Genomic DNA, 16,723 nt, shown 5'->3' with positions numbered 1-16,723 from the left:
CCTTTCCGACTGCTTTCTTCTCCTTAGCAATTACACCACCGATGGATCGCACATTAACTAAAGTTAAAATATCTGAAACTTACCACCTTTTTTTCAACAACAATATAATGAATTAAGAAACAATTATGAATCTATCTTCACAGATGGATCCAAGGATGGTGGCGCAGTTGTCAGTGCCACTGTCATTGGACCCAAAACAGTTTCTTCTAGATTGCAAAAGAACAGCTCCATATTTACGACAGAAGCAAACGTCATGTTATCTGCTCTTAAATTTATCACTAAATAGTCTAAATATAAACTGTACATATTATTTTCAGATTTCCTTTCTTGCCTTCGGACCATTAAAACACGTCAAATAAACATCCACTTTTAATTGAAATTCTTTTTTTTACAAAATGATCTTGCTACTGACCAATATGACATCGTCTTCTGTTGGTTACCCAGCCATGTTGGACTCACAGGTAACACAATGGCTCGCTCTGTTGCTAAGGCAGCACTCAACAAATCTGTGACACCACTTCTGATACCCTACAGTCAATATAAAGCTGTTATTAGCTACATCCGGGATCTAAGACAAAAGAAGTGGAACACTCAAGTCGGTATCAATAAATTACATGCAATAAAAACTTATATTGGTTATACCTACTTGGGCTGTCAGTCCAGATTTAGAGAGGTCATTTAAAGACGATGCAGTATTGACTATTGCAGATATACGCATGAATATTTCTAAAGAGGTGAGGATCCTCCGTTGTGTATCCCTTGTATTGAAAGAATCACGGTCAAAAACAAATTGAATTGCTCCACAAATTTTGATAAATATGTCTTGTACATAATATATATATTTTTTTTTATGATTGGCCGAATACATTTGATAAGTGAGATTGTTTCTGTCAGTACTGTCAAAGAACTAAATATCATTGTCCACCTGAGAGGGTACGTCAGATAACATCATACAAACTATACTTATTTGTACCATGTTTTAAGCGTAAAATATGTTCCTTTAATTCATGACTAAATTGCGAAAATCAATTCAGCTTTTGTGAAATAATGACCTCTCCCTATGTTCATCTTAGAGTCCCACAGTGACTACTCCCCGGGTTCAGCTTATGATAAACAATGACTTCTCCCTAGGTTCAGCTTTAGTCCTACAATGACTTCTCCTTAGGTTCAGCTTCTGTCCCACAATGTCTTCTCCCGAGGTTAAGCTTTTGTCCGACAATGACGTCTCAATATGTCCAGTTTTCGTCCCACAATTACTTCTCCCTAGGTTCAGCTTCCGTCCCACGGTGAGCTCTCCCAAGGTTCAGCTTTAGTCCCTCGGTGAGCTCTCTTTAGGTTCAGCTTTAATCCCACCTTGACTTCTCCATAGGTTCAGCTTTAGAGTCTCACTGACCTCTCATTAGGTTCAGCTGTCGTCCTTCAGTGACCTCTCCCTAGGTTCAGCTTGAGTTCTACAATGACTTCTCCCTAGGTTCAGCTTCTGTCCCACAATGTCTTCTCCCGAGGTTAAGCTTTTGTCCGACAATGACGTCTCAATATAACCAGTTTTCGTCCCACAATTACTTCTCCCTAGGTTCAGCTTCCGTCCCACGGTGAGCTCTCCCAAGGTTCAGCTTTAGTCCCTCGGTGAGCTCTCTTTAGGTTCAGCTTTAATCCCACATTGACTTCTCCCTAGGTTCAGCTTTAGAGTCTCACTGACCTCTCCCTAGATTCAGCTTTCGTCCTTCAGTGACCTCTCCCTAGGTTCAGCTTTAATCCCACATTGACTTCTCCCTAGGTTCAGCTTTAGAGTCACACTGACCTCTCCCTTGGTTCAGGTTTAGTCCCACAATGACTTCTCCCTTGGTTCAGCTTCAGCTCCACAGTGACCTTTCCTTAGGTTCAGCTTTAGAGTCATTCGTCACCACGCGCCCGGTTCCGTTACCTCCAAGAAGACTCGTCCCCGTCTCGGTTGTTGTTATGTGCGAAAATACGACAAACCAATCAGAACGCGGGTAATGGTTGCGGTGCTTTGATAAAAATATTCCCGACTACTTAAATCATTTATGGCATTATGTAATTGTTTAAAAAATCATGAAAGATATATATCGTCATATTGAAAGTACAAAGAACTTAGCTAACAGAATTGTGCTATCTAATTTGAAGTTTTTGATAAGTATCATGCGATTGATGGTAAGAGTTCAAATACACGAACATGCGTTTGTTGACATAACGGCTCTCACTGCTCCAACTGAGTGTATTTCTGACAATATTGCGGGCTTGTTGTGGTGATTGATAACGGCTCTCACTGCTCCAACTGAGTGTATTTCTGACAATATTGCGGGCTTGTTGTGGTGATTGTATGTGCGCTTCCAACGGTGGTAGGAGTGAGTGAGTGAGGTTAGTTTTACGCTGCACTCAGCAATATTCCAGCTATATGGCGGCGGTCTGTAAATAATCGAGTCTGGACCAGACAATCCAGTGATCAACAGTATGAGCATCGATCTGCGCAATTGGGAACCGATGACATGTGTCAACCAAGTCAGCAAGCCTGACCACCCGATCCCGTTAGTCGCCTCTTACGACAAGCATTGGTTACTGAAGATGAATTCTAACTCGGACCTTCACGGTCAACAGTGTTAGGAAATGTAATTATAATTCGCTACGAATTTCAACACAATAATAGTATATCTGTATGTAACTAATCAACTTAATCTTTAACATTGGGCATATATTTCACATTGCTGGAAATATTTTAGTCTGACTTGTTTTGGGTCATTCATATATTTTCAGCGAATTCTTTTAAAATTCCACTTGGGGTATGACAGCAAGGTTACACGTATGTTTGGTTTGAGAAATGTTTTAAGGTCATTTTTGAGTATCTGCTTTGGGATTTAATGTAGCTGTTTTTTTGTAAACTTTATTTGCATATTCAATAAAACAAATCCCATTTGTGATTATTAAATTCTGTTCAGTAATATACTTGAAAATATAAGGCGGGCAGCTGGTTGTAATGATATGTCTTTTACAAATATTTGTTCTCCTTCTTTTAGTTCTATCAAAGAGGTTTCTTCATTAAAAGAAATGAATAAAAAACACAGCAATACGATATACAAGTGCTTCGGTGATATTTAAGTACCATTAGAATCAAACAGGTTTAAAGTAGTTCTGATGTTCATAAGCCAATATGAAATCCTTTCAGAGGGGCACGAGTCGCTATTCGGCTTGACCCGGAATAACACGAGTAGGTCACGAATGCTTTAGCGTCTCACTGACCTCTCCCTCCCTTCAGTGACTTCTCCAAAGTTCAGCTTTAGCTTTACAATGACTTCTCCCTAGGTTCAGCTTCAGCTCCACAGTGACCTCTCCCTAAGTTCAACTTTAGTCCCTCAGCGACTTCTCCTTAGGTTCAGCTTTAGTCCCCGAATGACTTCTCCCCAGGTTCAGCTTTAGTTCCCCAATGACTTCTCCCTTGGTTCAGCTTTCGTCCCCCAATGACTTCTCCCTAAGTTCAGCTTTAGTCCCCGAATTACTTCTCCCTTGGTTCAGCTTTAGTCCCACATTGACTTCTCCCTAGGTTCAGCTTTCGTCCCCCAATGACTTCTCCCTACGTTCAGCTTTAGTCCCCCAATGACTTCTCCCGTGGTTCAGCTTTAGTCCCCCAATGACTTCTCCCTACGTTCAGCTTTAGTCCCCCAGTGACTTCTCCCTACGTTCAGCTTTAGTCCCCCAATGACTTCTCCCTTGGTTCAGCTTTAGTCCCCAAATGACTTCGCCCTTGGTTCAGCTTTCGCCCCACATTGACTGTTCCATATGTTCAGCTTTCGTCCTTCAGTGATCTCTCCCTAGGTTCAGCTTTAGTCCCACATGGCTTCTCCCTAGGTTCAGATTAGCCCCACAATGACTTCTCCCTTGGTTCAGCCTCAGCTCCACAGTGACCTATCCTAGGATTCAGCTTTTGTCCCACAATCACTTCTCCCTTGGTTCAGCTTTAGTCCCACAGTAACTTCTCCCAAGGTCCAGTTTTAGCTCCACAGTGACCTCTCCCTAGGTTCAGCTTTAGTCCCCCAATGACTTCTCCCTTGGTTCAGCTTTCGTCCCACAATGACTTCTCCCTAGGTTCTGCTTTCGTCCCACAATGACTTCTCCCTAGGTTCAGCTTTCGTCCCCCATTGACTTCTCCCTAGGTTCAGCTTTAGTCCCCCAATGACTTCTCCCGTGACTCAGCTTTAGTCCCCCAATGACGTCTCCCTTGGTTCAGCTTTAGTCCCCCAATGACTTCTCCCTTGGTACAGCTTTAGCTCAACAGTGACTTCTCCCTTGGTACAGCTTTAGCTCAACAGTGACTTCTCCCAAGGTCCAGTTTTAGCTCCACAGTGACCTATCTCCCTAGGTTCAGCTTTAGCTCCACAGTGACTTATCCCTGGGTCCAGCTTTAGCTCCACATTGACCTGTCCCTTGGTACAGCTTTAGCTCCACAGTGACATCTCCCTAGGTACAGCTTTAGTCCCACAATGACTTCTCCCTAAGTCCAGCTTTAGCTCCACAGTGACCTGTCCCTTGGTACAGCTTTATCTCCACAGTGACCTATCTCCCTAGGTTCAGCTTTAGTCCCACAGTGACTTCTCCCTTGGTACAGCTTTAGCTCCATAGTGACTTCTCCCAAGGTCCAGTTTTAGCTCCACAGTGACCTATCTCCCTAGGTTCAGCTTTAGCTCCACAGTGACTTATCCCTGGGTCCAGCTTTAGCTCCACATTGACCTGTCCCTTGGTACAGCTTTAGCTCCACAGTGACATCTCCCTAGGTTCAGCTTTAGTCCCACTTTGACTTCTCCCTACGTCCAGTTTTAGCTCCACAGTGACCTCTCCCATGGTTCAACTTTAGCTCCACAGTGACCACTCCCTATTTTCAGCTTTAGTCCAGCAATGAACTCTCCCGACGTCCCTCTTTAGCGCCTCCGCTACTGCACCTTACGTTCCTCTATAATCCCACAGGACTGATTATTATATCTCAGTTGAAAGTCTTGACTATTTCCAGGATGATCTGGAGGGGCTGGAGACATCCAATCACAGACAGCGATCTGTGGGACCTACCTCCATATCTAAAGAGTCAGGTCACAGTCCCTCCATTTGACGTACTGTGGCAACGAGAAATCAACAAACTCATTTCGAAGACCGAACTTGCAGACCCAGAAGAACTGAAGAAACTTAGCTGGGCTGGCGCTGACACAGATCTGGACACACGCCCTGGTGTGAAGATCCGGAACAAGAAGACAGAACCTGCCGACACATCTGAGAAGGAGGTTCTCCTGGAACTCAAGAAACTTAGAGGGGCTGGCGCTACCACAGATCTTGACACACATCCTGGTGTGAAGTCTCGGAGTAAGGAGACAGAACCTGCTGATTCAACCGGGGAAGTTCTCCTGGAACTGGAGAAGCCGGCTGCCACTGACATTAGCCCGGACACTGGTGTGGAGATCCGTAGCAAGAAGACCTCCTCCTGGACAGGTCATGCAAACAAGTGGACGTTGATCAAAGTTTTATTCAGGACGTACGGAAGTGAACTACTGGTGTCTCATCTGCTGAGATTCTGTGCTGACCTGGTGCAGTTCCTCTTCCCGTTGTTGCTCAAGTAAGTTTGTCAGAGGTCTGATTTACCAGGCCTTTTCTCTTGAAGGAGTTTTCTCAGTACGGTAGTTGTCGAGTGTATGTTTGGAGAAAGACTCCCACGCCCAGGTGTTTGTTCAGAAAGTATGTCAGAAACATGATTCTCCGGCTCTGGGGTTGTTCAAGCATGTAAGTTAAACACATGACTCTTCCAGCCTATATTGTCCGACTTGCAGTATAAAATACATGACTCACATAGTCATTAATATTTTGAATGGTTCCTTCCTACCATTTTAGAATTTTACGAAAGAACTACATTGAGAAGAAGTCACAAGTACGTCATGTGTTGGTAAAATAGTTTTCAAAATGTCGGTTTTCAATAAAGGCGAGAACGTATGGATGTCATATTCCTACTCCTTCATCAGAAACTGAAAGACTGGGGAAACAGTTAGCTATATATGTACCTGTGAAGCAACAGTGATAAGATAACAAGGGAAGTTACTCAGTGCTGAATAGGTTAGGACGATGGACAAGTGGGATTATTATATGAATAATGAGATAATAATGGTGCATGTAACACGGGAATGACAATAAAGAAATGGAAGCCAAGGATTTTTCATATTTTGAATATAAATCCCCACTCTAGTTATAACAAGACGAGCTACACAGGCTCCAGTGAAACTATTGGTTCTCGCTGTCGTCAGGAGACTTATCTGGTACGTGGAGCACCGGAAGAGCGAGACAGACTGGAAGGGCTATGCAATCGTGGCATCTTTCTTCATCGTTTCCATGTTCCAATCCATTTTACTGTCTCAGTGCGTCTTTGTGGCATTCAACATCGGCCTCAAGATCAAGACTGCTCTAGTCACTGCCGTGTATAGGAAGGTAAAGTCTCACCAAACATCGAAAACTGTGTTAGTGAATTGTCTAGGAGAAAATTGTAGGACTATTTTTACAAGCTGTAAATGGGTACCTAGTAAGATGAAACACAGATTTGCCTTCCCTTTTATCGTCAAATATAAAATATGGCTCGTCCATCAATGTAAAGTGACGTTACATGACAAGCTCCGATGTATATCAATCAATCAATCTTTATTTCAGTACTTAAAAAGGCAACAGGCCTGTAGTACATTTAGTATTTACATGAGCTGATGCAAGTCATTTATAAATTCTTTTCTGTAACAATAATTTTTCTTAAACTCATTGAGAAATAGATGTACATTGCCAGATTCTGTAATAGTGATGTGGTAGTATCTGTTAATAGTTACACTTGGATGCTTATAATAGTATGGCCTTAGGTATATCGTTCGTAGAGTCGTATAAACAGGACAGATTAGAAGGAAATGTAGTTCATCCTCAACAGTATTCATATTACATAATTGACACATTCTGTTTTTTCTTTATATCCATGTATACCTGCCAGTTTGAATAATATTTCTTGGGAACAGCAACAAAAACGAGAGAGAACTATACGAAGCTTCTTTACGTCGATTTTTGCTAATAGTCTTCAAAACGTATGTCCGATTTCCATTGATTATGGTATAAACATTTTGTGGATAGAAGTAATGATTCCGACTAAGATTGGACATAGATATCTTTCATTCTTTCTGTACATGATATGATAAATGATATGATATAGAGTTTGTCCATCCCTGTATTAAGATTCAGTATCAAGCGAACTCGCAGTGAAGTTACTTGATAAATATGAAACGGTTTGGGTAGCCAAGTGGTTAAAGCGTTCGCTCGTTACTCAAATTACCCGGGTTTGATTCCCGACATGGGTACAAGGTGTGAAGCCCATGTCTGGTGTCCTCCGCCGCGATATTGCTGGAATATTGCTAAAGGCGGCGTAAAACTAAGCTCACTCACTCATAAATATAATTCCGGTTGAGTTTCTCTGTTCTTGCAGGCTCTGACTATGAACAATGAATGCAGGAGACAGTACACGACCGGAGCTATTGTCAACATGATGTCCGTAGACTGTGCGCGTGTTTGTGAGGTCACCGGCAATTTGTGGGTGCTGTGGTCAGCGCCGTTCATGCTCAGCCTTGGCCTCTACTTCCTGTACCAGACAATCGGGGTCGCCATCTTTGCCGGCATAGCCGTCATGCTAGTTCTGGCGCCAATTAACTTCAAGCTGTCTACACACCTGAGGAAGCTCCATAATAAACGCCTATCCATCAAGGACCAGCGGTTGAAATTCATGAATGAAGTTCTAACCGGGATAAAGGTAATATCCCGATGCTGGACTTTGGGAGTTATTATACCAATTCATAAAAAGGGGAAGTTTCAATGATCCTGCTAATAACAGACCTATAACCTTACCTGACGTGGCAGGCAAAATATTTGCCAAAGTCTTGAGTAATAGGCTAAGTTAAAGGGCAGATGAGGAAAACTTTACTACAAATGAGCAAGATGGGTCCCAGAAGGGTTTCCAAACATATGACAACATGTCTATTCTTGATACTATCAATAATAAGTACTTATCACTGTATAATGGAAGTTTATTCTGCGCTTTTATAGGCATTAAAATTGCCTTTGATTCTATTGTCCGAAAATCCCTTTTGTATAAACTTTGGACTGGAAATGTAAAGGGTAAAACATTTAGATTGAGTCGAAACATGTGTTTCTTCAGAGAATGTTGTACACAGTATTTATTGTATGTTTGGAGTCCGTCAAGGGTGCCAATTGTTAAATTGTCACCTCTCTTGTTCTCATTTTTTATGAATGATATTGTCCAATTTCTTAGTGCAGATAACCAAAGACGTATTAATATCGATCTCACGTTGTTGTTTATTAAAGCAAACAGCTACTCTGTCCATGAACATAGCCACCTTGCATCAATCGTAACCCTGGTGTATTGAAATAAGAAATGGACAAAAACCCTGAGACTGACTCACAGGTGTTAAGGCTGTATGCACGGGAGGGCTCGTTCGACCAAATCACCTATGTCCGTCTCCGTTAGAATAACATGACACATACTGACTTCAGGTTTTAAAGCTGTACGCCTGGGAGAGGTCGTTCCGGGACAAGATCACCGTCATCCGCAACATGGAGGTCCGCATTCTGCAGAAACTGGCCATTTTGAACTCATTCAACACCTTCTGCTTCCAGGGGGGCCCCGACTCTGGTCAGTCTTCTTCGTACATTGTTGGGGCCGGGGCGGTGGGGTAGCCCAGTGGTTAAGGCGTTCGCTCGTCACGTCGAAGACCTGGGTACGATTCCCCACATGGGTACAATGTGTGAAGCCTATTTCTGTTGTCCCCCCGCCGTGATATTGCTGGAATATTGCTAAAACGGTTTAAAACAAACTCACTCACTCACTCATACATTGTTCTCAGCGGGATGCTAATCACTTGACACTCTCAAGAGACTTGGGAAATTTTCAACAGAATAAGTGTTTTCAAAGATGCTGGGAAGATATCAAGTTTTACAACCAAATGTCGTTCATGGATGATCTAATGAATAATACTCTATTGGAAAAATGTGTGATTTGGAAGGATTTAGTGATTACTAGGGCTTCCACGGGTACTCGAGTACTCGAGGACGAGTCGGGTTTAGCTGGACTCGAGTCCATTTTCAAGGACTCGAGGACTCGAAAGGGGAGATAACTCGAATGATTGACGTTGACGGACAGTCTGCCATGTGCTAAGCATGAGCGGCCGTTAACGTCTAATATTAAGAAAAAGATATAACTTAATTATCCCAGAGGAAATTCTCATATATCCAAACTGTCTCAAAATGAATATACACACAGTTCACAAAAATATACACAATAATTACATGTTCAAAACGAATGCTATTTACAAGTAAAACTGACATGATATAATTCAATTAACCAGATAGGTAAAGAGGCTGAATAATTCTAGTTCTAACATGATGGTGATTCAAAATATTTGTTGCATTCACGAATTCATGATGGTATGAAAGACTGTCGAGCTCTGTTTTGAGGGAAGGTAATCAACAGCAGCGTCCAGAAGTTAGTAGTTCAAAATGATGAGATCAAATATGTCAACTATCAAATCAAATTTTAGGTGCCTTTTTGAATATACTCGAAATACACTCTAGAACTTTTGCAAGCAGTATTAACAATTTTGAAAAGTCTGTTTTTGTTGCGATGAGACAGATCCCCATACCAACATAGAAAATTGTAGGTCAACACACTTTGAAAAAAGGTTTGATAAAAAACTGTCATTACGGTTTTGTCAATGCCTTGACGATAATAATGTTCAGAATCAGAAATTAGGCCAGTAACAGTGGCGTCATCTGCACATTTCACAGTAAACAAGTCATATGTTGACAAGTAACAGTCATTGGTATACAAAACGAAGAGTACGGATGAAGTAACACAGCCATGTGGATCTCCAGTAGAGGTTGAGAGAAAAGAAGATTGATAGCCATTGACACTGACATACTGAGTTCTATGTACCCTGAATTCTTCAACCCATCTGATAATGTTTTTATTAACACCTAGATTAAATAGTTTATTCCTCACACGGTGTGGCTGTATGGTATTAGTTGTTACAAGTCTGCAGATGAGAGTAAATATTATACATCGATTGAGATTTCACTTCTTAAAATGATTAGGTAACTATCTTGACAATTGATCGTTTGCTTGAAAGGTATGAATCTCGAGTACTCGGGTCCGAGTCGAGTCTCACCCCTCGAGTACTCGAGTCCAAAAATATGGACTCGTTGAAGCCCTAGTGATTACACATCATGTTAGCGGTGGCAGGATGAAAGGATAACGGTATAAATATACCGATTGGTCATGTATCGATACGAAATGATAAATGAGTGAGTGAGTTTAGTTTTACGCCGCTTTTTGCAATATTTCAGCAATATCACGGGGCACCACTAATGGGCTTAACACATTGTACAGAGTTATATTCAAAATAGTCTGACCATATCATTTTAATATATTCAGTGATTTAGATACGCCCTGGTTGTGTATCTATTCATCTTTTTTAAGGGTGAATTGTTTGTGCTGTTGTTTCCGTGAGTGTAGTTTCAGTTGTAGCGGCGCTCAACAATAGTCTAGCTGTATTAATGCTGTCTGAGTATAATTGAATCTGGAAGTGACAAATAAGTATCATTATGAGCATCAGTCATGGAGGATATTAATTTGAAATTGTACTTCAACTGACAAAATGTTACCTGGATAAAATTGACAAAATTTCGCTGAATGTTAAATAATAACTAATTATATTATTTAACCAATAGTGCAGCCATAACATTTCCGGGTCCCACGTTGGGCACCAATAGTGCAGCCATAACATTTCCGGGTCCCACGTTGGGCACCAATAATGCAGCCATAACATTTCCGGGTCCCACGTTGGGCACCAATAATGCAGCCATAACATTTCCGGGTCCTACATTGGGCACCAATAGTGCAGCCATAACATTTCCGGGTCCCACGTTGGGCACCAATAGTGCAGCCATAACATTTCCGGGTCCCACATTGGGCACCAATAGTGCAGCCATAACATTTCCGGGTCCTACATTGGGCACCAATAGTGCAGCCATAACATTTCCGGGTCCCAAGTTGGGCACCAACAGTGCAGCCATAACATTTCCGGGTCCCACATTGGGCACCAATAGTGCAGCCATAACATTTCCGGGTCCCAAGTTGGGCACCAACAGTGCAGCCATAACATTTCCGGGTCCCACATTGGGCACCAATAGTGCAGCCATAACATTTCCGGGTCCCTCGTTGGGCACCAATAGTGCAGCCATAACATTTCCGGGTCCCTCGTTGGGCACCAATAGTGCAGCCATTACATTTCCGGGTCCCACGTTGGGCACAATTAGTGCAGCCATAACATTTTGGGGTCCCACGTTGGGCTCCAACAATGCAACCATAACATTTCCGGGTCCCACATTGGGCACCAATAGTGCAACCATAACATTTCCGGGTCCCACGTTGGGCACCAATAGTGCAGCCACAACATTTCCGGGTCCCACATTGGGCACCAATAGTGCAGCCATAACATTTCCGGGTCCCACGTTGGGCACCAATAGTGCAGCCATAACATTTCCGGGTCCCACGTTGGGCACCAATAGTGCAGCCACAACATTTCCGGGTCCCACGTTGGGCACCAATAATGCAGCCATAACATTTCCGGGTCCCACGTTGGGCACCAATAGTGCAGCCATAACATTTCCGGGTCCCACGTTGGGCACCAATAGTGCAGCCACAACATTTCCGGGTCCCACATTGGGCACCAATAGTGCAGCCATAACATTTCCGGGTCCCACGACGGGATTCAAACATGCCTCTTCTGATTAACGGACGCTTTGTCCACATGACCAACGAGACAAAGCGTTGATAGGACGTCTACATGTCCTTGGTGCATTTGTACCAAAACCTATTATTTTGGATAATTCTTCACTTCCACGTCTATGACATTATAGACCGTTTTACCCCTGTGACTACAATAATTCATTCCAACTTTGTACCTTTCGGCTCAATGCGGGTTCGATCCCCGACCGCGTCATACCAAAAGACGTTAAAATATGGTACTTGTTGGTCCCTGCCTGGCGCTCGGCATTAATGGGTACAACAAGGACTGGTCGGCTCGGAGTCAGTATAATGTGTCTGAGTGGGGTATTCATGCTTCACTGCGGCATGGTATCTCAGTGAGCTAGCACTATAAACCCAGCTTCAGTCTGGGCTAGTACAAGCAGCCGCACATACACATACACACGAATGCACGTCGTCATATGAGCGCAATATTCTCAAGCACGACGTTAAACTCAACTTCACCTCATCTCACCTCACCCCACCTCAATGTCCATACGTTGCTATGAATAAAACAGAAATCGTGAAACAAATACGCTTGGGACTTCCGTGTCTCTAATATTGACGTCACATTTGTCCTTTGACCCGCAGGTGACCTTGACCAGCTTTGTGACCTATGTAATGCTGTCTGACAACCACTACCTGGATTCTGAAACAGCCTTTGTGTCACTCAGTCTCTTCACCCTCATCAGACAACCCATGAACTCTCTGCCTAACTGTGTATCTATGGTAGTCCAGGTAACTCACCAGACAACCCATTAACACTCTGCACAGCAGTTACTGCAGCTGTTGAAGTCCAGGTAACTCACCAGACAACCCATTAACACTCTGCATAGCAGTTACTGCATCTGTTGAAGTCCAGGTAACTCACCAGACAATCCATTAACACTCTGCATAGCAGTTACTGCATGTGTTGAAGTGCAGGTAACTCACCAGACAACCCATTAACACTCTGCATAGCAGTTACTGCATCTGTTGAAGTGCAGGTAACTCACCAGACAACCCATTAACACTCTGCATAGCAGTTACTGCATCTGTTGAAGTCCAGGTAACGCACCAGATATCCCGTGAACTGTCTGCATAACTGTGTATGTATTGAAGTTCAGGTAACTCACCAGACAACCCATTAACACTCTGCATAGCAGTTACTGCATCTGTTGAACTCCAGGTAACTCACTAGATATCCCGTGAACTGTCTGTATAACTGTTCCTATTGAAGTCCAGGGGCGCTTTTCACAAAGCACTAAGGTGATCGTAAGTCACTAAGGTAACCTTAGTGCTATGTTAAAGAATGGGAGTTAAAGTTAAAGTTAGTAAAGGTTCTTTCGTAAAAGGAGCACCGGGTAACTCACCAGATATCGTGTGAATTCTCAGCATAACTGTATCTATTGAAGTCCAAGTAACTCATCATACAATCCACGTACGTTCAGCACGCATTGACAGCAGTGTATCTATGTCCAAAACAATTGACATTTGAAACTCTTCAACTGCTAACGACTTGGTGAATGTGACTGGTGAAAAGTGAACAAGGGTTTTATGTATTCTGATGCTTTTCAGGCCTTCGTGTCCATCAAGCGACTGTCTAACTACCTGACGGGAGAAGACCTTGACCCGAACAGCGTCACGCCTGATACAGAGGCAGGTAATGTCCTCAGCCTGTAGCACAGGACGGAAATCTCCATATGATTCAAAGATGGAATTATAGCTTTGATGGTCCTGTGGCATAGATATAAAAAGAGAGGTTTTAAATATGCTTTGCTTATCCACAGATAAGTCCAGTCACTCGCTCCTATTACCTCATCTTTAATTGCTTGACTATATCCTTACACAGGACTTCCGGCACAATATTCACGTATTTCTGACTTTCCAGGTGTGACTCTAAGTATCCGGAATGGGAGTTTCACCTGGAACAGATCCCTGCAAGTCCCGACTCTTAACAAGTGAGCATTGAACTATGCATAATAACGAAAAAAATAACTCCGATTGAATCCTGCACCGATGGGGTAGGATACCCTTGACTTTTTTCGAACACATGGTAGCATAGCTATTTTGAGCCTTGAACTCATGTGCACGGTGTAGTCGGAATCGTACAACCAACTCTGCTTTTAGCAGACATTTCCATTTTATTTGAATATGTGAAGTGTATGACTTCCATAGCCTATTTAGATGGCTTGTCTTTCTCAAGTAGATATTTTGTATTTCTGTTATCCATGGCTTGAATATTTTGTGCAGATAACTTGCATGTCGCATGTTGATATCTAGAGTGTAACCAGTGTATGAAATAAGCCAAAAACCCAGCCAGACACCAGGGCTGGTAACTTCAAAATGTTACCAGCCCAAAATGGATTTAACCAGACCAAATATGGTGAATTTACTCAGATATATGGAACATCTACATCGGGCTGGCTAGCTGTAAATTTAGACCGTCCGTCAGAAATCTAGACCGTCTCGGGCTGTCGGAAGGGCCAAATTTCATACACTGCAGTGTAACCACAAGGAATTTATGTTGAAGTACAACCTATAACGTGTAATCCCCCATGGGCGTGGTGGGCACGCTGTCTAGGGAGCCATCCCAGTGAGTTTAAGGTGCTGGGATCGAGCCCACCTGTGACCGGGTGTAAAAACCTTGGAATCAACTTTGAGTGCAGACTCTTTCAGTGTTGTCACAACCCCTAGTGCACACTACACATCCCAGTGCACTTAAAAGAACCCACGAATCCGTCGATATATGACCATATGGTGGCCACATGAATGCATGCAGACACCTAGTTGCCGGTACAGCAAGGTGCAGTTGACTTGGACAATGTACTGTGACTATGTGTCCCAGTCAACCCAACTTTGAACGGATACCTCGTAAGGATGGGAAAGCCACATTAACTCTGTGCGCCTGGGGTTGTATGATCCACGGGGAGTTGAGATTGATAATACGATGTGTCGATTGAGATTGATATCCATTGATCGAGGGAAACACAAAGCGGCTTGGAGCAGCTGAGCTGGATATTGGCGCTATACAAATCATTGAATAATGATAATAATAATAATAATAATAATAATAATAATATAAACTATTAAATTACTCATCAAACGAAAAAACACAATATGATAACTAGAAATGGATTGCTTACACTTATAACAGTAGCGACAAAACCCTTTCCTTGAAAAAATATATGTTAAAAGCAGATCCGATTGTACAGCTGTGACTATATCATGAACATGGGGCGGTGGGGTAGCCTAGTGGTTAAAGCGTTGGCTCGTCACGCCGAAGACCCGGGTTTGAATCCCAACATGGGCACAATGTGTGAAGCCCGTTTCTGGTGTCCCCCGCCGTGATGTTGCTGGAATATTGCTAAAAGCGGCGTATAACCAAACTCAGTCAGTCAGTCATGAATATGTGTTTCTGTACGACGCGGTCTGCTAACAGCCTTAATTGAAGAACTTTTGGTCAAGAGTCATACGACGCTCTCTGAAATCTTGGCTAAAAGAGCGTGCTTGATTGTACCTAAAAAGTTGCGAAATGTAAACACCAAATGTGCTCGACATGAAGGGAAAGTTAACTACTTGACTGTTGAAGTCATCCCTTTTGTTAAACAGCCTTCAAGTTCAGGTTTGTTAAGCAGTGGAAGTGTGAGGTGAGGTGAAATTGGGTTTAACGTCGTGTTTGAGAATATTGCGCTCATATGACGACGTGCATGCATGTGTATGTGTATGTGCGGCTTTTTGTACTAGCCCGGACTGAAGCTGGTTTTATAGTGCTAGCCCACTGAGATACCATGCCGCAGTGAAGCATGAATACCCCACTCAGACACATTATACTGACTCCGAGCCGACCAGTCCTTGTTGTACCCATTAATGCCGAGCGCCAGGCAGGGACCAACAAGTACCATATTTTAACGTCTTTTGGTATGACGCGGTCGGGGATCGAACCCGCGACCTTCCGCTCTCCGGGCGGACGCTCTAACCACTACACCACGGAGGCGGTTTGCAGTGGAAGGGAATTGGCTATCTGATGGTTATTGAACGATATTGGATCATCGAATTATCTGAAGCTTATTATAAGTTAAACTAATTGGTCAAACTTGAAATTGTTTTTGTTGTTTTGATTTTGCCAATCCGAGCAGAAATTCCGATTCATATGTATGAAGAAACACGTTTGCAAGGAGGGGTGCACAAATTAGTGGTGGTCCGATTAATTGAAATAATCGAAGAATGGTCGCAGTGGCCAAACGACCAAGCAATCGATCACATTTTCTCATAATCGAACACAAACGATTTTGTAACCGCTGTAATAGAGTTTGAAATACTTGATGATGGAACATATCTAAGACGTTGTCAGGGCCTGAAGACGTGTTTTTTTCTAAGAAAACTCACTTCACTTTCTGAAAAGTCATGACTGAATATTTCTTGAAGAGTCTGGGAAGTTAATGTTACACTGGAACTGAATCATTTTACACTGGATGTGAAACCTGCAAATATAATTTGTGCAGCTTCTAAAAAAGCCAACAGAGAACCAAATGTGGTTTTTTTTATACTTATCTGCAACTACAACCTGAATAGGAAAATCTAAAAAATGACGCCAACCAATTTTTTTTCGATGATTGGTCGTTGGTATTGAACAAATCATCAATTGTGAGATTTCAACCAATTCCCAACACTAGCACAAATGATACCTATGGAGATGCCTACTTCATGTCGAAATGTTTCTACCCAAAACATTTACAAATATGTTATCAATGAGAAAGTCCAGCATGTGACAGATTGTTTTATTGATAAAATTCAAATGACATTTGCTTGTCGTGAACCTCTGAAGATAGATATGTATCTACATCTGTGTTCTCC

At 42.6% G+C, this 16,723-nt stretch overlaps 1 protein-coding gene across 1 annotated transcript in view; it reads left to right on the top strand.

Annotated features, from left to right (window-relative positions):
• LOC124280110 (multidrug resistance-associated protein 1-like) overlaps nucleotides 1-16,723 on the top strand; it is an 82,350-nt gene that overhangs the window by 32,840 nt on the left and 32,787 nt on the right. The window contains 7 exon segments of the mRNA XM_046716002.1: nucleotides 5,018-5,611; nucleotides 6,291-6,471; nucleotides 7,496-7,816; nucleotides 8,578-8,751; nucleotides 12,479-12,625; nucleotides 13,445-13,529; nucleotides 13,758-13,827. Coding sequence (XP_046571958.1) covers nucleotides 5,018-5,611; nucleotides 6,291-6,471; nucleotides 7,496-7,816; nucleotides 8,578-8,751; nucleotides 12,479-12,625; nucleotides 13,445-13,529; nucleotides 13,758-13,827 — 1,572 coding nt within the window.

Source organism: Haliotis rubra, unplaced genomic scaffold (genome assembly GCF_003918875.1).
Source record: "Haliotis rubra isolate DU_JTF1 unplaced genomic scaffold, ASM391887v1 Scf1072, whole genome shotgun sequence".
Lineage (NCBI taxonomy): Eukaryota > Metazoa > Mollusca > Gastropoda > Lepetellida > Haliotidae > Haliotis > Haliotis rubra.
The sequence above is the reverse complement of the archived record's forward strand: the minus strand, read 5'-3'. Positions and strand labels throughout refer to the sequence as shown.